Below are 22,462 nucleotides of genomic sequence, written 5' to 3'. Positions count from 1 at the left end.
AGATGTTTGGCTGGTAGACTGGAAGAGAATGGTGGGCTTCATTCAGGAAAGCCTTGCCAAGGTAGACCTCATGGTACAATTTAAATAAAGGGAAGCCTTCAGCATTTTGTTGTGAAGAAAAGTGGACACGGAAAAAGTCCTAAGTCCAGAGTTGAGACCTGGGTGTGAGCAAGATCTTATGAACAAGAGCTCACACTCTGACTGATAGGTCACTGACGATAGGCAAATCACTCTGAGCCTTAGTTTCTTCATCTTGCAAAGGGTGATAATGATATTTGTCCCACCTATCTCATACAGGGTTGTTATAAGGAAAGTACTTTATAAACCTTAAAATTCTACATAAACGGGAACTGTCATTATTTAAAAGACAGAAAATAGCTACTTCAAGCCTGGTTTGCCCTGAGTGATTCTCTGCCTGGGTGATTCATTGCTGAAAAATAATAGGGGCTGAATCAAATCTACCAAGTTTAATGCCATCATTTTATAGATGAGGAGAGAGAGGACCAGCCAGGATAAATTATGTACTGAAGGTCACAAAGGTATAATAAATGACAGAGTCTACCTTTGAACCAAAGTCTTCTGACTCCAGTTCAAGAGCTCTTTCTGAACCACACTTTCAGACAACTCTCAGGATAGTGCCCAAGACAGTAGTGGGCATGGAGTGAACCAACTGAGAGAGCCAGTTCCTGAAGACGAATGGGGAAAGGAATGGGTCAAGGAGGATTCTTAAGTAGAGAATGATGATTGGCTGTTTTCCAAGCTCCATGAGGATAGAACAAGAAGAAGGAAGCCTAAACTTCAGAGGGATTAACATGAGTGAAAGAAGGCAAGGTCAATGAGGAAACACTGGAAGTGGTATATGAAAGAGTGTAGAAGAGATATTGGAATCCCCATCTCTGGTCAGGGCAAGCAAGATCACACAGGTTGTGAGAGACAGAGCTGGGATTTGAACCCAGATACACTGACTCCAGATCCTCCCACTACACCAAATCAGGCACTGCAAATGCCTCCTCAGGGTTGTAGATTTAGAGATAGACAGGACCTTAGTCATCAAACCCAATCACTTTCTTTTTTTTTTTTTAAAGCAGTTTCTTTTTTTGGGGGGAGGGGGGTAGGCAATGGGGTTAAGTGACTTGCCCAAGGTCACACAGCTAGTAAGTGTTAAGTGTCTGAGGCCGGATTTGAACTCAGGTCCTCCTGACTCCAGGGCTCTATCTACTGTACCACCTACCTGCCCCTCCCCCTTTATTTTTCAAATGAAGAAGTGACTTGCCCATGGTCATGGAGGAGAGTAAAAGCAGAGGACCTTGGGAACTTCTGATGTCCAGAGAGGGGCTCAGATGAAGAACCTTGGCCAGTTTCAATTTTGTCTAGAACTGGCCCTGCTATCTCTAAGAGATAAGTAGGTCAAGGCCATCTGCTGTATGTTTAACATAAAGCAAGATGGTACAATGAAAAGGGACCTGGAGTGAGATTCAGATGACCTGGACTCTAGGCTCTAGGCAATTAGTTTCATCATTTAATTTGTCTTGGTGTTAGTTTCCTCATCTACAAAATAAGAATATTTGAATATGTGATACAGAAGGTCCTTCCAGGTCTAAAATTTTTTGATTCTATTATTCCACGCTGGGTCATTTAATGGGGGAACTCATCTTACCCATCCTGTACCCACTATGTACTACCTACCAAGCTACTAAGCTGAAAAGACAAGGCCATCAGCACCTCCAATTCAACCACTCCCCACTTCTGTCCTTCTGGCTTTCTCCCTCCAGATCCAGCTGAAAGGTGTCCTAGGGTCCCATGCTCCTTCAGTCCTACTCTAGGCACTGGAGGGAATGACAAAAGTTAAACAGTTCTTGCCTTCAAGGACTTTACATTCTACTAAGAGCAGGAGGAATGTGATAAATACATAAATAAGGAGGTTTCATCAAGGAAATTTGAGCTGGGAGAGAAGACGCATCCTCTAAAAGAAGAAGGAAATTTCAAGTAGCAGAACGCAACTCACCAACAGTAGCTGCTGTGCCTGGGGAAAATCGGTCATCACAAAACCTCCTCAGAAATGATGTCTTCCCCACGCTAGAATTGCCCACAAATACAATCTTGAAAAGTTGATCCGGGGAGCTGGAAGAGCTCTTCTCCTACGAAAAGGTATATAGGTCTGCACCACGGCTTAGAAAGCCCTCTGGTCCACCCATCATCCAGTCAAGCCTCCCCACATTCCCTGTGCAGATCAGTGTAGGGGAACAAAGGCTGAATTTGGAGTCAGGGGACCTAGCTGTGAATCCTGACTCTGCTACTTGTTACCTGGGTCACTTAGCTAGTAAGTGTCTGAGGCCAGATTTGACAAGTTCTGACCGTATAGCCTCCCCCAGGTCTCGGTTTCGTTATCTCTAAGTTGAGGGGGTTTGACTAAATGACAAACAGTCCCTTCTAGTTCCACATCCTGGGATTACTGGTTTGAGTACTCACAGCATCACAGTACATAAAATGGGACAAGCTCTGACCTCCAGGACAGAGTTATCTTTGGCTTCAGAACATTAAAACACTCTCTAGTGTGGCAGAGAGGGAGAGAGAGAAACTCTTCCATCCTGCACCAGCCATCACAGCTAATTTTTCCATTGTAGGATGCTGGGTGGTAGGGAAGGAAAGCTGCCTTTAACTATATTACTTAGAGACTAAGAAAGCACAGGCGGAGATCAAGGGAGCCCTATTCCTATCTCATCAGTGAAGCACTTATATACAGCACTTATGAGAGAGCAGGTAATATATAATAATGGTACAGGGTCAGGTTCAAATCCAGCCTCAGACATTTACTAGTCGTATGGCCCTGGGCAAGTCATTTAATTTCTCTTTACTTCAGTTTGCTCATCTGTAAAATGGGGATAAAAATAGCACCAGGGTTGTTGTAAGGATCAAATGAGATAATTATAAAGCACTTAGGCCAGTGCCTGGCACATAGTAAGCACTATATAAAGGTTAGTTATTATTATTACTACTACTTACATAGGTCACTTTTATCAGCCTGAGTTTCCTCACCTATGAAATTGGGTGTAGAACCCTTATACTACCTACTTCACAGCGTTGTCATAAAGAAAATGTTCTATAAATCTTAAAGCACTATAGATACGAACAATTACTATGATTGCTAAAGATCTTCTCCCTTCCATTATACCCTCTTTTAGTTTAGAGGAGAGCTTCTTAATCTGGAGTCCATGAACTTATTTCTGAAAAAAATTTTGATAATTGTATTTCAATATCAATGTCATTTTTTGTAATATTATATATTTTATTTTAGCTATTTAAAAACATTCTTCTGCCAAGGGATCCATAGTCTTCACCAGATTGCCAAAGGGGCCCATAACTGAAAAAAAAAAAAGGTCAAGAACTCTTGGCTTAGGGACTTCCCCGTCTTCCTTGTAAACTGCCAAGGTAGGAAAGGTTAGGTAAATCGCTCTAATCCAAATTAATCCCACCTAGTCTTGGATTCAGTAAGGACAAGGGGGTAGAACAGAGCTTTTACCCTCTGTTTTTCATATGGGGAAACTGAGGCCCAGAATAGTAAAACAAAGTGACTAAAGTGTCACACAGGGAATTATTGGCAGAACCAGATCAGGAGAAAAAAGGTATGTTAGCTCAGGGCTTTTTCTAGTTGTCTACACATACTCTCCAGGAAGCTGCTTACTCACCCAGAAATTCTGCCTCTGAGTTCAAGCATAATACTTCCTGAATAAATGAGAAGCCTCTTTTGTATCTACCTAAAAATGGATTTGGTGGAATTAATTCCTCTCATTAAAAAAAAAAACTGTAATGTGACAGTAATGAGTTATAGAAAAAAATCATCATAGTATTTTGGGGAGAAACCAATACTTAGGAAAGAATTCAAGGTCAATTATAGGAATTTAAATAAAAGGCAAAACATTTCCCTCAACAGGGCCCCTGCTCCTCAGTCCTCCCATCTTTTCTTTTTTTCTTAATTCATCTAAATTCACAAGGACTAACTTTCATCCCACAAACATCACTCCATCCCTCATTGTCATCATCTTTCAGACAAAAAGCTCGATAATTCACTTTATCATTCTTCCAGGCTATTTGCTACCAAGTCAAATTCTCTTCTGTCCTTAGGGGTTTGAGATTATAGGGTTTACAGCACAAGAGAACTTGGAGATCATTTAGCCCAACTCTTTCATTTTACACATAAGAGGAATGAGGTTGAGAAGAGAAATGACTAGTTCCAAGTCTCTCAGACAGCTCCTGCCCCAGGTATACATGATACATGCCTTACTCTGTGACTACAACATGTTATGACATGAGGAGAGATACCTATATATGGAGATCCAGGGGAAAATGACCCAGATCTTATGCAAATAAGCACACAGAGAAATTTCAGCATAGCAATAGCTCTGTTGTAAATGGTAACAACACTCAAAATGCACACAGAGCATTTAGCTGAACCTCAGAAGTCCTGGGTTCAAATCCTGGCTCTGCCTATCTATATGGTCTTGGGCTTGTCAGGCCTCCTCTCTGAGGCCCTGTTTGTGTTTCTATAAAATGAAGGAGGCTGGACTACAGTCCTGTTTAGCTCTAAATCTTTTGATCTCTGGAAAAATGTTCAAAGCACTTTAGAATGGTGAGTGAAGGTGTCAGGGGCCTAAAGTTCTAAATAGGGATATGAGTTCCCATCAAGGGACCAAAAAAAAGTTCCTCAGAACTTTAGGAAGATATAAGGAAGCTCTATGGAAAACCCAAAGTTGCTTGGGCCATTTAGAGGTTAAATAACTTACCTAGGGTCATACAATCAGTATATTTCAGAGGCAGAATTTAAGCCTTGGTCTTCCTGACTCTGTGATCAGTCCTTAGCCACTGTACTAGACTGCCTTTTTGAGACTGTTATGAATAATCACTTGAATGTGATATAAGGAAGCTCTATGGGGAACCCAAAGGGTCCATGTTTTATGAGGCACATAAAGATGGTGAACACATGGCTACATTCAGTGGAGTTCTTGTGTTGCCCTTTGCATCCTCTGAGATGGGTTGGCTACCATGGAACATAAGCAGAAGATGGCAATGTACAAAAATAAGCCAACATGAAACAACCCCTTACATGGATCCCTGTTTCTTTTCCTACTGGCTGTCCTCGAGGAGATATAGGTTCCAAGGGGGGTGCTTGTTGGTTCTTGTCCTCTGGATGCTGCCCAGTGCTCTCCTCCTCTTCCGGACATCTACTCAGCTGACCCTCAGAGTGCCTATCCAGAAGCTGAGGCAAGGGATCTTCTTCAATGGAGATAATCCTCCTGAGAGCCCGAAGACCCGGCCCACCGGCCCCAGGATCCCCATCTGTGTTCCCATTCAGGCTAATGGAGCTCCTCCTTCTTGGTATACTGAAGACATCTTCCTCCTCAGTTGAATAGCTATAGGGATGGGGCAGGGGAGGAGGGAGAGAAGGGGAAAGGAAGGAAAGCACACACATACAAATACATTAGTGCAAGGAAATTTGGGGATGGCCTGGCAAACATGAGATTGGTGGGTTTAGTCATCTCCCCCCACACACTGGAGGAAAGAAAAGATGAGAATAGCATTCATTGAATTACAGATTTACAGAATATCAGAGTTGGAAGACACCACAGAGGGCACCTAACTGAATCCTTAATCAAAGTATGTCCCTTCTGTAATAGCCCTGACAGTGGGAAATTCACTACCACATAAAAAGCTATCTATTCCACATTTAGATAGTTCTAATTATTAGGAAGATTTTTTTTTTCTCTCTCTCATGTTTAGTCAAAATCTGACTCTCTAACTTCAAATTACTGATCCTAATTGTGCTTCCTGGGGCCAAGAGGAACAAGTCTAATCCATCTTCTAAATAATTCCAGCAATTCTAGCTGTATACTGGGTTAGTATCCTGGTGCCACTACTTATTAGCTGAGTGACCTTGGGCAAATAAGCCTCTCTGGGCCTCAGTTTCTTCATCTGTTAAATAAATCATTAGGGCTACTTAGTACATGATCTTCTAGTTCTAAGCACTTCCATCACGAATAGCTCCAGTAAAGTAGCAGGTTACAAAACAAATCTACAAAAATCAACAGCATTTCTATATAGCAATAACAAAATTCAGTAGGGAATAATAAAAAGGGAAGTCTGATTAAAAATAATTACAAAATGCATAAAGTATCTGGGAGTCAATTTAAATACAATCAATACCTGTAGAGGTATAATTACAAAATGCTCCTTAAAGAATTAAATGAACAACTTAACTAACTGAAGGGATATTCAGTACTCATACATAGGCCATCCTATTATAATAAAAATGACAATATGCCAAAATTAGTTTATGGATTTAGAGTTATATCAACTAAACCATCAAGGGGATATTTTACAGATATAGACAAAATAATAACAACATTCATTTGGAGGAATGAAAGATCCATAAAACCAAGGGAAATATTTTTTTAAAGTAGGAACGAAATGAGGAAATAAGCACTTCCAGACTTCAAACTACATTATAAAACTGTAATTATTAAAAAATATTTAGTACTGGTTAAAAAATAGAAAAGCAGTTTAATGGAATTGACTAGATGAGGAAGAATCAGAACTAACTGAACTCAACAGTTCAGTGTTTGATAAACTTAAAAAATAAGTTACTTAGAGAAAAAAAAACTTCTTATTTGGCAAGAATTGCTAGAAAAGATGGCAAGCAACTTGGCATAAATTAGTTTTAGAGCAACATCTTATACCATATACTACAACAAACTCAAAATGGATGTGACCTGAATCTTAAAAATGTCATATCATATGAAGCCTACTATTGCCTCCAGAGAAAGAACTAATATTGACTGAAAACAGACTGAAGCATGCTATTTTTCACTTTCTTTCTTTCATTTTTTTCTTTTATTCGAGTCTTCTTGTACAAAATGACTAACATGGAAATGTTTTACATAATTGCACATATATAACCTAGATCTGATTGCTTACTGTCTCAGGGATGGAGGAAGGGAGGGAGGGAGGGAAGGATGGAATTTGGAACTCAAGGCTTTAAATAAAAATGTTAAAAAATTGGAAAAAAAATAAAGAACTAAATGAAAAAAATTATGTCATATCATAAAACAATGTGAAGGCAGCCAGATCAAGTACTTTCCATATTTATGGGTAGGGGATGAATTTTTAACAAACAAGGGATAAAGGCAATTACAAAAGATAAAGTAGAAAATTTCGATTATGTGAAGTTGAAAAACTTTTGTATGAACAAAATTAATGCAATGAGAATAAGTAGAGAAGCTGTCAAGTGGGAAATGATCTCTAATAAAGGTCTGATCTCCACGATATGTAGGCAACTATAAGAAATATGTAAGACAAAAACTCATGCCCAATTGATAAATGTTCAATGGGTGAAGTTGCAAAGTACTAACAACCATATGAAAGAATGCTCCGGATGCCTGAAAAGAAGTGAAATGCAAATCAAAACAACCTTGACATTTCATCCTTTGCTTTGCAAATTGGCAAAGATGGGACTAGTCAATGCTGGAGATACTGTGGAAAGGTGTGCACACTGATGCACTGTTGGTGGAGCTGTGAACTGATCTAATCATTCTGGAAAGTAATTTAAAATAACATGAAAAGAAGAAAGGAAGGAAGGAAACAAGCACTTATTAAATACCTACTATATACCAAGCATGTGCTAAGCACTTTACAAATCATATTTCATTTGATCCTCACAACAGCCCTGGGAGGTAAGTGCTATTATTATCCCCACTTAACAGATGAGGACATGAAGGCTGAGACAGGTTGTGACTTGTCCAAGGTCACACAGCTCATAAATGTGAGACAAAGGAATACTAAATAGATTAGGGGTACCCATTAATGTCATTTTAAAATGGCTCCTTATCAAAAGATAAAGATAACTGAATTTATGTAGTATTTTAAAGTTTATAAAATGCTTTCTGATTTGGGCCTCATGACAACCCTGTCAGGAACATGCTGTAGGGATTATTATCCTTATTTTACAAATGAGGAAACTGAGGCATAGAAAAACATGAACTTGGGTATTCCTGACTCCAAAGTACAAAGCACCACCCACTCAACTGCCCCTTAGTACAGGGGCTTATTAGTACAGGCCTTACTAATACTAGTGCAAGCTTTCAGAGCTTCCCTAGTGAACAGGCTGGGACACTACTGTTCGGTAACAGGAATATGAGGTAGAAGAGAAAAATAAAGGTTTCTGAATAATCAGTACTCTGAATAATCAGAAGCTTTGTTCTGTGTTGACGTAATATTTGTAAAGTGCGTAGTACAGTGCCCAGCATATAGCAGGTGCTATATAAGAGCTAGCCATTATTAATTCATCAATCAATAAACATTTATCAAGCACCTTCTATGCACTGGGGATACAAAAAGAGGGAAAAGACAGTCTCTGCTCTCAAGGAGCTAACGAGCTAATGGGGGACACAATATGTAAATAAATATATACAAAGCAAGCTATATACAGCAGAAATGGGAAATAATTAACAGAGGGAGGGCACTAGTAATAAGCAGAATTAGGATAGGTTGCCTAGAGAAGCTGGACTTTTAGGTCGAACTTAAAGGAAACCAAGGAGGTCAAAGGTAGAGTAGAGGACAGCATGGAAGATAACCAGAGAAAATGCCTGGTACAGTGAAATGGAGTGTCTGGTTCATGGAACAGCCAGGAGGCCGGTGTCACTGGATCAAAATGTTGATGTGTCAGAAGACTGAAAAGGTAGAAAGGGGCAAGGTCATAAAGGGCATTGAAGGCCAAATAGAGAATTTTGTATTTGATCCTATAAGCAATAGGAAGCCACTGGAGTTTATTGAATAGCAGGTAATATTGATGAGGATGGGATCTGGACCCTGAAAAGGAAAAACCCTGGACTTGCCCACATGGCCAAATCTCTGGCGTCCACCTGAGGCTATAATCCTATCAACTGTCCTTTCATTATTACCCATGCCCAACCTCCCAAATCTGTTACCTAGCCCTCCATTGTCTATTACCTCTAGATGGCCCCCTGTCAATGCCCACCCCCCCACTTCCCACCCTTAATCCTTAATCTTATCTAGACTCCATTCTCCCTTGGCCACGGTCCAGGTCCAGGTCCAGGTCTTCTTATTCACCCCAGTTTACTGACCACTCCCATCCAGATCTTCCCGAGACCCCTCCAGTCACCCCAAACTACTTGGCCACTCCTAGATCCCTCCCACAGTCTTTCTGTATATAAGGGCCATCTTGTCTCCATTAAAGTGCTCAGATTCTTAAATTCTAGCCACTGCTTAGATTTTTACAATCTAGCCAATAGCTGACAGGTGCTCAGATTCCTTAAGAATCTGGTTAATATGGCAGATCTTTAATAAACCTTGTCTTTGGCTGAAAGAAGGCTTAGGGTTGAATTCATTCAGGCAGGACCTACGTGTCATGATTTTGGGGTCTAGCACCCCTAAGCCTCTAGACCTCATTAATATGATCAGACATACTCTTTAGGAGAATCACTTTAGCTGCTGAATGGAAAATGGTTGAAGTATGCACACCTACCATCAGGCTATGACAATAATCAAGTTATGAGGACACAAGCCTACAATAGAGTGGTGGTAGTGTCAGAGAAGAGAAGGGGACCTATTTGAGAGATGTCACAAAGGTGATATTGATAGGCCTTTGCAACACATTGGATATGGGGGATAAGAGACAGTCAGTAATCCACGTTATAAGTCTGAGGAACTGGGAGGATAGAGCTGCCCTCTGTAACTGGGAAGGTAGAATGAGGGGACAGTTTTGGGGAAAGATAATGAGTTATTGTATTGTTTCGTGCCTGTGAGCTGAAAGTGAAGAAACCTCCTCCACCAGGGCATCCCAACAACCACTCTGAAACTTTTAGTCTTAAGAGAGTTGCTTGGGGTCCCCAGAGATTAAGTGATTTGCAAGTAAGGGTCATGCATTCATTATGTGTCCAAGGCAAGACTTAAGCCTACTATTTCCTGACTCAGAGTTCTGCTCTTTTTGCACTACGGCCACTCAAGTTATTGATAGAGAAATAGAAGGTACTTTGGGGATGTGGTAGTGGAAAGACCATCAGATGTGTTGTCGAGGGGTATAAGTTTTGAGTCCTGAATTACCTGTATCATATTAGGCAAGTCACTTTTGTTTCTCTAGGCCACAATTTGCTCATTTGAAGATTAAAGATAGGGTTGTATTTAATCAGTGATTCATGTTCATCACTGATTTATAATGTAGAGTCTGTGAACTTAAAAAAAATAGTTTGACAACTATTTCAATATTATTGGTTCTTTTGGTAATCCTAACTAGTTTTTCTAATGCACTTAAAAAGTATTATTCTGAGAAAGGCAGCTAGGTGGCACAGTGGATAGAGCATTGGGCCTGGAGTCAAGAAGACTCATCTTCATGAGTTCATATCTAGCCTCAGATGGGTACTAACTATGCAACCCTGGGCAAGTCACTTAAGCCCATTTGCTTCAGTTTCCTCATCTGTATAAATGAGCTGGAGAAGGAAATGGAAAACCACTGCAATATCTTTTCCAAGAAAGCTCCAAATGGGGGTCACAAAGAGTCAGACACAACTGAAAGGACTGTACAACAACATTCTGAGCAGTGGTCCATAGGCTTCACTAGACTGCCTGTAGCGTCCATGACACACAAAAAAAGTTAAGAACTCATGGACTAGATGGTCTTCAATGTTGTTGGTGGTGATTAAATCCTCTGATTCTATAATTCCGAAGAGGTGGGGAGGGGAATCCCCTCTTTACTAGCTTTGCAGCTCTGGGCTGACCATTTGAACAAACAAGACCAAACCAGGACTACATCTCTCAAATAAAATCTAGGGGAGAGCAGCTATGGCAGAAGGGCCCAGAGCAGTCTCCTCAGGATTTATAAGGAACTATACGCTTAGGTCACAGATAAAAGTTGAACCCCTTGCCTCCTATCTTGCCCTGGCCTGAAAATGTTAACCAACTCGGCCATCAATGCCAAATGCAGTTTTGATTTGAGGGAGAGGTAACAGATTTCAGTTCTAGAATTGAACTTCATTATGCAGGCAGCGAATGTTCAGCTGCTTGGCACAAATCACAGTGTACCACAGGCAAGTAGGCAGGGGGGCTATTTTCTAGGCTGCCAAGTGGGTGGTTAGTTCTGAGAACGGAACATTAGTAACACCAAGATTCCATGTTATATACAGAAGCTCTGCTGGGCTCGGGGGGCAGTCTTGTGATTGAGAATGGTCCATGGGCCAAAGGGATGCTAAGGTACCACGCTTAAAATCTGCATCTTATTTTTCTCTGTTCCCCTTCAGTTTATTCCTTCCATAAGACTCCAGGTTGGGAGGGAAGGAGGGAAGGAGGCAGGCAGAAACATTGATTTTAGTTGCTCTAGGCTAACCATGAGTCTCAGTGAGTAGAAGGAACACCAGAAGGGAAGCTAAGGCTGGCACTGGGAAGAGGCAACTAGGTGGCCTAGTAATAGTAATAGATAGAATGCTGAACTTGGAGTCAGAAAATCCTGAGTCCAAATCCATCTACAGACTCTAGCTGTGTGACCTTGGTCACAACCTCAGTCTGCCTCAGTTTCTTCATCTGCAAAATAAGGATAACAACAGCATCTACCTCCCACGGTTGTGAGAATACAATGAGATAATATTTGTAAAGTGCTTAAGTAAAAATTTAAAGTGCTATATAAATGCTAGCTTAGCAGAAGTGGTGGTAGTGGTAGTAGTAATAGTAGTAGTAGTAGTAGTAGTAGTAGTAGTAATAATAATAATAATAATAAATATAGATATGACCAAAAGAGTTTGTGCTTTAGAGTTATATCATTAGCCTGGTGACATTTCTTGTTGCCCCTAGAAAGGATACCACAGGGCTTTGTGCACAGAAAAAACTATAAATTGAAGAAGGTGGGGATAAAAAGGAAAATTAAATCAAGAGTGCAGTGTACTTGACTGGGAGTTAGAAGACCTGGGTTCTATCCTTGGTTCTGCCATGAACCAGGTGGGTAACTTTTGGCAAATTACTTTACTTTCCTGGCCTTCAGTTTTCCCATCTGTAAAATTAGGGGGTTGGACTAAAGCAGGGACTCTTCACTTTTTTTGTGTGTCATGAGTCCTTTAGGCAGTCTGGAGAGGCCTATCTCAAATGAGATACCATTTCTAAAAAGTGCTTAGAAAAGTGCCTGGCACATAGTAGGCACTAAGTGCCTTCCCTTCCCTCTTTCCTATGGATCACTTTCCACAATACTTTTTTAAATGTATAAAATAAAATACATAAGAGTACAAAGAAAACCAATTAGATTGAAATAGTTATGAAAAAAAGTTAATGGACCTCAGGTTAAGAGCCCCTGACTTAGAAGATCTCTGAGATTCCTGAGGAAACTCCTGCCTTGGAGGCAGACTGGCACCTTCTCTACAACCTAAGAGTTTTGGAGACCTGCATAAACCACTGAAAGTGACTTGCCCAGGGTCACAAAGTTAATATTTCTGATCTATAAATGGCATTAGTAGAGACAAAGCATCTTATTCAAAACAAGCCTTTGAGAGAAGTGATTATTTCTCTAGTATATTAATAACCAGTTATTAAAGCAGGGTCCAGGTTTTTCTTTCCCTGTTTCTTCATTCAGGGACCAGCCTCTCCAGACCAGTCAGGCAGTTACTGATAGATGAGATTGCCCAAATCCTCTCAGGAACATGCTCCTCCACCTTGGACTCCTTCCCACCCAACCAGAAGACCTCACTTCTGTTTACAATGCAAACAGAATCTAATCTGGGTGAATCCCAGCCCCAAAGCACTGAGCTATGCCCTTGCACCTCTCCACACCCACCCCACCCCCCAAAGGAGTTTAGGGTAACCCAGCTCTTGAAAGAGAAAATCAATCAGAGTGGTCTGGGTTGAGATGGATTCCTTTGTCCATATTGCTGGAGGCAGCTGAGTCTCATGATCAAGCCACATTCTCAGCAGGTAGAGCTGAAGACTTTTAGCCCACCTCTACATTAATGTGCCTACCTCCCTCATTAATTGTTCACCAATTAGGGTTGATTTCTTCTTTGGGGGGGGCATTCTGGTAAAAAAAAAAAACCCACTCTCTTGGGGGTGCTTGGTTGTGGGGGAAAAAAAACTGACCCTCAATTTGTTATCAGCTAGCCTAATTAAGAAATTGATCATTAATTACCCAGAAACTCTGTGTCTTGGATTTTTCATTCATCTCAGTTTGGCAACCACCATGAAGGGACCAGAGCTCTGCACTCCAGATTCTTATCAGAAAACTGCCTTATATCTTTTGGGCCCAAGTGAAAAATTTGTCCACAAGGGGGAACTTTCTGTTAGAACTCTGGCTGTGATTTGAGTCTCTCCCTATCACCAGTGGTTAGATTTCTGGGGAAGTTTATATGATCTGTGTCAGTTTTAAGTGTTATTTGTTTTGTACTGCAGCCTTCCAATTTTCACTCTCAAAAGCAGCATGATTATGTCTATTGAATACATTCTATTGAAACAGGTTTCCTCATTCGAGCTATGGGGATAAATTGAGAGATAATTTGGGCACATAAAATTAGTGGGGCACCAACTGGGAAATTCAGGGTATTTTGGAGGTCTCTATCCACATACCTCAATCTGTGTTATAATAACCTGTGTACCCTGAAAATTTTTTACAGGACTAGGGTTTCAAAAAGGAAAATGAGGAGTTGCTAATGAGGGGGATGACATCTGAACCCCTAAAAGGAAAAGACCATGTCTTTGGGATCTGGACTCCAAAAAGGAAAAGCCCTGGACTTTTCCACATGGCCAAATCTCTGGTGTTCACCTGAGGCTATAATACTATCAACTGGCCTTTCCTTATTTCCTACTCCCAATTCCCCAATTCTTCATTACCCTTAATTGAGCCTAGCCCTCTCTTGTCTGGTACCTTCGGATGCCACCTGCCCATTTCCCACCCTTGATCCAATCTAGACCCCATTCTACCTCCCAGCCATTTCCATCAAGATCCACCCTAGATCCCTCCTCCAGTCACCCCAGCCCATCAAGATGCCCCTTCTCACAGACCCCTCCTCCTTGGCCACTCCTAGAGCCCTCTTTCTGTATATAAGATCCATCTTGGCTGCCATTTAGGGGCTGAGACTTGTTCAAGCCTGCTTGTCAATAAGAGAGTCACAGATATTTAAATTCCACAAGAGTCTGGCCAATATAAATAAATAATAATTATTAATAATTAATAAGACAAATAATAATTGATAAAATGCTAGTTAACAATTTAATAATAATTTAATAAGCCTTGTCTTTGGCTGAAAGATGGGTTGGGTTGAATTCATTCAGGCAGGACCCATGTGTCATGATTTTGGGGTCCCAGCACCCCCAAAACTCTAAACCTCAAAACCATGAGTATAAACTTATCTAAAGTTACAATCCTGGCTGGTTGTTGGGAATATATGTTAAAGGATTTCCTTAAGTAGAGGAAATAAATTAGGTATTTTTATTCTGAGTGAAAAAGAAATTGCCTTAAGTAGAGTAAGAAGCAGAAGAAATTTTTATCTGAACTTTAATTTCTGGTCACTAAGACACTGTGTTCAGAGTTTGTATTTTGTGTCTGTCTCTGAGTGTTTACAGTCTGATTTGCAAGAGCTGCTTCAATTGCTGAGAGCTGAGGGAAGAGCTAACTCAAGATGACTTTGCCTGAAGGCATACCTTTTGATGTGTTATCTATGTTTAAAGTTTAAAGGGTAAGAAAGTAAAGAGAAAACTTAAAAATCACTGTCTTTTGATTGGGACCAAAATCAAGAGACAGATACAGGGAAAGGGGACCTTTTCCCCAATTTATAAAAGTTTGTAGATTGGAAAGTACAATCAGAGAAGGATTTTCTTTTTGGGTGGGGGTGGGAGAGGTTTGACAATAGCAGCCATCTGTCTTCAGCTCTAAACGGCTAAAAGATTTCAGAACTAGCCCACAGAATCTACCTCAGTTCAGGTCGGCTCTGTGAACCCAGCTGTAGACAGCAAGGGCTGATGAAGGAAAATTCTCTATTATAAGTCCTGTACCTTTAATTCTTAGAAAGCAAATCACCATCTCAATTGAGATTAATTGATAGTCACTTAAGCCATTAGGCCCAAAGGAAGGATTCTTGAAACTTTAAGAAAGGACACCCCCTAGGGATTTAAAATAATGATAATATAAATATATATAAAACATAAATATATAAATATAAAAATAATATAATGGGAGCCAACCACAGCAAAAAAAAAAAAAAGTGTGCCTAAAAAACTCCCTTAGAAAAACTCCTCACAGCACGGGATAAGGGAGAATTCCCCATTGAGCCAGGGATAGAAAAAAAAAAAAGAAAAAAAAAGCAAGTGAGTAAGTTCTGAGATGTCTGATATAGACTAGCAACAACTAATTTAGCTGGGGAATCATTGTGGCTCAGGTGTGGGTCTTTTAATTATCAAACTTTAAAAGATTTAAGGCTAGGGAATAGCTAGGTGGCACAGTGAATAGAACTCCGGCCTTGGAGTTAGGAGGACCTGAGTTCAAATATGGCTTCAAACGCTTGACACTTACTAGCTGTGTGACCCTAGGCAAGTCACTTAACCCTGATTGCCTCACAACAACAACAAAAAAAAATCAAGGCTAGTGATGATTAGGTCTAGAGGTTTAAGGGTGCTGGGACCTCAAGATCCTGCCTGAAATAATTCAACCCAAGCCTTCTTTCAGCCAAAAACAAGGTTTATTAAAGATCTGCCATATTAGACAGACTCTTAAGGAATATGAGCATCTATGAGCTATTGGCTAGATTATAAAAATTTGAGCATCTTAATGGAGACCAGATGGACCTTATCTACAGAAAGACTAGGGGAGGGATCTAGGAGTGGCCAAGTAGTCTATGAGGTAATTGAACTCCAGGGACCTGGATCACCAGGCCAAGGGAGAATGGAGCCTAGATAGGATTAGGGGTGGGAAGTGGCCTGGGGCCATAGGGAGGTAAAACAATGGAGGGCTAGGCTAGGTTAAGGGTAATGGAGAATTGGGAGATTGGGTGTAGCCACAAAGAAAGGTCAGTTGAAGAGATTATAGCCTCAGGCAAACTCCAGAGATTTGGCCATGTGGGAAAGTCCAGGGTTTTCCCTTTCTGGGTCCATATCCCATCCTCATGAGCGACAGGGGCCAAAAAGCCTAAGCAATTGGACTACTCATACCTTTGGAGTAAGTTGACAGATCTGGCCACTAAAAATTTAGCTATCTGATGGCCTCGGCTCAATTTCTTCCCCCCACCTCCCTTTATCTCCCTTGCTTTACCTGCCGCCTCCCTTACTCTTTCAACCCCCTACCTCTTTGTTAAGGATTCCCTTCACCCCTTGCTCCCTTCACCAATTTTGTAAGTTGAACAACTAATCTTTCTATTGATAAGTTATCCAATTTAGAAATATAACAAGTGCTAACTAACTAAGCGGATTGTGGAAATATTTTTTTTTTTTGTAGATCGTTAAAGCACCAACTAGTGGGTAAGTTTACTCCTGCTTCCTTCTGATCCCTAAAATCCATCTGTGAACTATTAGGGAAAAGATCGCCTAGCCAGATTTTAGAATTCCCTGCTCTCTGATGGCATTCTGTTATCTACAAAATTACCCACCCCAATCAGACAAATGTGTTTAAAACTGCAAAAATAAGTTTTTGTCCTTTAAAGGCTCACTTTCATCAAGGTTTTTCTAAAGTGACTTTAAATGCAATCACTTGAGAATTTCAGCAATTTATGTTTAAAATGTATATTACTGATGAGGATGGGATCTGGACCCCAAAAAGGAAAAACCCTGGACTTTCCCACCTGGCCAAATCTCTAGCATTCACCTGAGGCTATAATCCTATCAACTGTCTTTTCATTATCACCTTCTCCCAATCTCCCAACCTCTCAATTCTGTTACCTAGCCCTCCATTATCTATTACCTCCAGATGGCCCCTGGCCACTTCTCACCCTTAATCCTTTCTAGACTCCATTCTCCCTGGGCCTTGTGATCTAGGTTCCAAGTCTTCTTGTTCACCCCAGTTTACTGACCACTCCCATCCAGATCTTCTTGAGACCCCTCCAGTCACCCCAAACTACTTGGCCACTCCTAGATTCCTCCCACAGTCTTTCTGTATATAAGGTCCATCTTGTCTCCATTAAAGTGCTCAGATTCTCAAAATCTAGCCAAGGGTTCAGATTCTTATAATAATCTAGCCAAATGCTCAGATTTCTTAAAATCTCCCCCCACATGCATTAGCAATACAAATGCCTAGATTCCTTAAGAGTTTGCCCAATATTATGGATGTTCTAATAAACCTTATCTTTGGCTGAAAGAAGGCTTGGGTGGAATTCATTCAGGCAGGACCTGTATTTCTTGATTTTGGGGTCCCAGCACCCCTAAACCCCTAAAACTCAACATTACCATTGTAAAAGCTGTTTGTATAAGTAATGTTGGTAAAAATTCTGAGAAAAATATAATTCTCTTGACTTGATGGGGTTGGAATCTGAGCCCCAGAAAGGAAAAACTCTGGCCCTGATGGGGTTGGAATCTGAGCGCCAGAAAGGAAAAACCCTGGACTTTCCCACATGGCCAAATCTCTGGTGTTCCCCTGAGGCTATAGTCCCATCAACTGGTGCCTCCCTATGGCCCCAGACCACTTCCCACCCCTGGTCCCACCTAGGCTCCATTTCCCACCCTTAGTAATTCTATTACCTCATGGACTCTGTCCTTTCCCACAAGGCCAAATCTCTGGCAGCTATGGTCCCATCAACTGGTCTTTCATTGTGGCTACACCCAATCTCCCCTCTATTGTCTTGCCTCCCTATGGCCCCAGGCCACTTCCCACCCTTGGTTCCACCTAGGCGCCATTTCCCACCCTTGGGAATTCTATTATCACATGGACTACTTTGCCAATCTCTCATGGTCTTTCTGTATATAAGGTCCATCTTGTCTCCATTAAGAGGCTCAGATTTTCACAATCTAGCCAATAGCCCATAGATGCTCAGACTCCTTAAGAGTCTAGCTAATATGGCATATCTTCAATAAACTTTGTTTTTGGCTGGAAGAAGGCTTGGGTCGAATTCTTTTGGGCAGGACCTGGATATCGTGATTTTGGGGTGCCAGGACCCCTAATCTCTAGACCGCATCAGACTTATGAATTATTAACTTTCTCCAGATTCTGAAAAGTGAAAAGTAAGCAGAAAAAATGAAGAGTATGATTTAATTTGGAAAACTGCTTTGAGTTGATCTCCGTAGACAACATAATAGCTGTTAACAGGGTTGGGAGAACCCACTCCTGGACTTCAACAGGCCTCTTTAAAAGTTATTGTAACTATTAAAAAAAAAAACAATGGATTTTTACATAAGTATTTGTCCCAATATGTCCCAAATGTCCCAAACTTCTTCCTATCATTGGGACTAGGAATAGACAGTGCAGGTTTTGATATTTTGGGGAAAATGAGAGAGATTTGGAGTTTTCGATCTCATAGAGAATACCTGAATTATAACTAATCAAGAAATAATATAATTGTGATATGCAGATCAATGAAGAAAATCACCTGGGTTGTAATTAAATATATCACTTGGGAAAGTAAGGTTGTTGTAAGACATCGGTTTAACAAGAATATGTGCCAAGTTATGAAGGAAATGTTCAGTATAAAGTTATAGTGAGTTAGAAGGAATTTAATAAGTAAAGTGTTCCTAAGTATAATAATTAAAATCTGTTATATACTGTCACTTTTAAAATCTTTGGCATTTGATTACCTAGAAATAGTGAATCCCATAATATCAAATGCTTGGAATAAATAACCCTTGTGTAAAATGTAATATTAATTAAATGAAATTATAAATTGGGGTCCTATATGATACCATTAGGAAAACAGATCCAGGTGTGATTGAATTTATTCTGGTCTCATTTTAAGTGAAATTTATTATTATTATTTATTATTATACTTTATCAGGAAACTTGCATAAAGACAGTGCCTAACATTAATTCGACTGTTTCCAAGACTAAGATTAGATAAGCATCTGGTGAATTGTTAATTGTCCACCCACCTTTCAGGATGGTCTATAGGAAGCCTATATTATAAATCTAACACTATATAAATTTTGGTTATGGTAAAAATATTGGTTATTGTGAACTGTGACTTACATAGGCCCATAAATGTTTCCTCATATTGTCCAAATTGAGAATTATTTAATTAACTCCTTCTGTGAAAATTTAAAGGTTTCTGCCTGGGGAAACTGGTTTCACCCTGCCAGCATCAGATCAAACTCCTTAGGTTTTTTTACCTGGGCCAAAAAACCCCAGCCCTTCAAGCTAGAATTTTACAATATTTTAGCCCAGCATACTTGAAGCTAACCTGATAACAGGTATGCATTCAAATTGTTTGTAAAACTTTATACCTATTTCCTAGGATTGTTCATATAAAAATTAAGTAGATGTCTATATTATGAAACTTGGTAACACCAATGTAGTTAGAAAAATAGATATTTTATTCAGATTACAATGAGGAAAAAAGATGTCCTTTGTTTTTATCTGAAAATACGTTTGACATGGTTATAGGTTTGTTTCAATTCTGCTAGTGACATGTTATAAATTCTATAAGGCTTAAACCTAAGAGCTACAGAAGTGAAAATACCTACTACACCTAATTAGAATGAAAAAATCTATAGGTAAGTTTTATGTAAGTTTCACTTAAATTTGTTTGGAATGATTTTCTGTATAAAGTAATTTAGAGATACATTCAACTGAATTGAAGTACATTAACTAGAAATAGGTTTTGTTTTATGTTTCACATCCATAATATTGTTTATGATAGGTTGTTAGAAATACAAGTTGTTTTTTTTTTCTAATCTGGATGTTGCTAAATTAGGAATTTAGCTGTTAAAAAGGTTTGCAAACTATTAATATTCTCAAAAACTTGCCTATATCTAAAGTAATTTGGCTATCACTTATGAAAAATTTAAGGTTATTAGTTAAGTTATTAAGAGTTATTACGATAAAGCCAATTTAATTGGGTATATTTGTGGCATCGCTTCACTTAGAAAACTGAATCTCCTCCCCCACTGCAAACACTTTTTGATGGGGAGGAAGGGAGTGGTAATTAGGAATTTTATTTATGGTAATTTGGAATTTATGATACTTAGAACATTTTTAACCAACTTAGTCTTAAACTCTAATTTTAAAGATTTAGTTTTACTTTAAGGACTGAATAAGAGATAGATGTCAGTCTGGAGGTTTACAGTTACCATATATTCACTATGTATGTGAACTTACAGCTGTCATATATATTACTTCATTAGGTTCAATTGACTGCCTTTTTTACATTAGGATAAATTTCAAGCTGTTTTTGAGAAAGAGAAACACTAGTAGAAAAGAATGTTAAATAAAAAAGAAAAACTTTTGTGTGTGTATGTGTGTGTGTGTGTGTGTGTTTAAAAGGGCTGATAATTTTTATTTCTTAGCTAATTTATTGCAACAGCTTAAGAATATTGGCAACAATTTTGTCCAGCCCTACTGTGATTAGTGAGACTTTGCTGTTTGACATGAAACTTCTTGGGGTCCCTGAACATTCTTTTTGAGATTCATTCTTAGGTTTGTTGTGTCCTTGGGCCACCTTAAATGAGAGTTCAAGAAAAACACCAGCAGCTCCATGAGTATGAAATCTGAGAGCTATGGCCAGTGGATATCTGACCCTGGAACAAAGTTGAGAGGGTGACCTTGGGAAGGCTAAGGTTGGATTCTCTTAATTCAATTCTCATACAAGACATCTGCCCACCTGGTTTCATACACTTGGTTGCTTATTTGAGCCTCGGGCATAGGCAGTATTGATGTGTTATATTCGTGTTGCTGCTGCTTTTTCTAATAGCAAATATCTCTAACCAGGACAAGAGAAGTTGTGATTTTTTTATGATGAATCTCTTACTATTTTCAATCTGAAATTACAGTATTAATTTACATTAATTACTTATAGTTAATGCTTATTATCATCATTATCAATGCTTATTATCAATGTGATCCTTTATAACTGAATCCACCCAAAGCTATGATTATTGGAACTTGCTATTTAAGACCTTATGGGGACTTCTGGTGCCAAGACAGGGGAGTGAGGAAGGAACTCTCTGAAGCCCTCCCAAATGCCCCTCCAAATAACTAGAAAACTGCCTCAGAATTGGTCGAGGAGCAGGGAAGCAGCTTACAGCAAGGCAGGAAAGATCTGTCTCACCAGAGTGGGAGGGGAGTGAGGTCCAAGAGCTGCAGCAGCTAGTCTCACAGCAGGGGGCCTAATGCAAGGTTCCAAGCCTGGGGCAATCCACCAGTGAGACCTCACCCTTCTGCAAACAGCAGACCTGTAGGCAAGAGAGCAGCCTGTGCAGTGCAGCAAGTCCCCACCCTAGTGACCCCACCCCTAACACAAGCCACCAGCAAGGACCTGACCCCATTGCTGACCAGTACTGAAGCAGTCCCTGGGGCTGGCCAACAGTGAGACCTTGGGGCCTACTAGCAGAGAGACCCTGTTTCCATAGCAACCCAGCAGCAGTGCACACCCCTTGGGCTGATCAGCAAAAAAAAAAAATTACTTCTCCAGTGCCTGCTAGCAGAGAGGCCCTATTTCCATAGCAACCCATCAGCAGGGTCCCATCCCTAGGGCCAAGGAACAACAAGATCCCTCCTCCAGGGCCAGCCATCAGAAAGACTGTTACCATAGCAACCTAGCCAGCAAGGCCCCACCCCTAGAGCAGGCCAGCAGCTAATCTCCACACCCAGGGGAGGCCAACAGGCAAGCCCTCACCCCCCTAGTACAAGCCAGAAGGGAAGACTAACCCCCCCCCCAGAGAAAGCAAGCAGCTAAGCCCTGAAGCCCAGTGAAAGCCAGCAGTAAGACCCAGAGCCCTAGTGCAAAAAGCATGGGACAGTGCAGGACCAGAGCCCAACTCTCATATTAAAACACCAAGTCTCACACACACACACACACACAGAGGTAGAAAAAATGAGCAAAAACCCAAAAATGTTGACTGTAGAAAGTTACTATTGTGATAGGGAGGATCAAAGCATAAACTTAGAAGAGGACAATAGTGTCAAAATGGCTATGTGGGACGCCTCAAAGAAAAATGTGATTTGGTCTCAGGCCCCAAAAGAATTCCTGGAAGAGCTTAAAAAGGATTTAAAAAAGCAAATTAGAGAAGCAGAAGAAAAATTGGGAAAAGAATTGAAAGTAATGCAAGAGAATCATGGAAAAAGAGTCAATTGTATGGGAAAAGATATACAAAAATTTACCAAGGAAAATAATTCCCTAAAATACACAATTGGTCAAATGGAAAGGGAAGTACAAAAGGTCACTGAAGAAAATAATTCCTTAAAAATTAGAATTGAACAAGTGGAGACTAATGACTCTATGAGACATCAGGTACAATAAAACAAAATCAAAAGGTAAAAAAAAAAAAGAAAATGAGAAATTTCTCATTGGAAAAACAA

The 22,462-nt window shown here is 40.1% G+C and overlaps 1 protein-coding gene across 8 annotated transcripts in view; it reads right to left on the bottom strand.

Annotated features, from left to right (window-relative positions):
• CRACR2A (calcium release activated channel regulator 2A) overlaps window positions 1-22,462 on the bottom strand; it is a 221,257-nt gene that overhangs the window by 25,219 nt on the left and 173,576 nt on the right. For all 8 annotated transcript variants that reach the window (XR_003568605.1, XR_003568604.1, XM_027856428.1 and 5 more), the window contains 2 exons: window positions 5,102-5,408; window positions 2,006-2,138 (listed from right to left, as the gene is read on the bottom strand). Coding sequence is in view for 6 of the 8 variants with exons in the window: in XM_027856428.1 (XP_027712229.1) it covers window positions 2,006-2,138; window positions 5,102-5,408 (440 nt within the window). In the remaining 2 variants the exon portion in view is untranslated. The remainder of the gene's footprint in view (window positions 1-2,005; window positions 2,139-5,101; window positions 5,409-22,462) is intronic.

Source organism: Vombatus ursinus, unplaced genomic scaffold, assembly GCF_900497805.2.
Source record: "Vombatus ursinus unplaced genomic scaffold, bare-nosed wombat genome assembly UNPS02011431.1, whole genome shotgun sequence".
In the NCBI taxonomy this organism is placed as follows: Eukaryota; Metazoa; Chordata; class Mammalia; order Diprotodontia; family Vombatidae; genus Vombatus; species Vombatus ursinus.
Note: the sequence above shows the minus strand (reverse complement) of the source record. Positions and strands in the feature narration are given on the sequence as shown.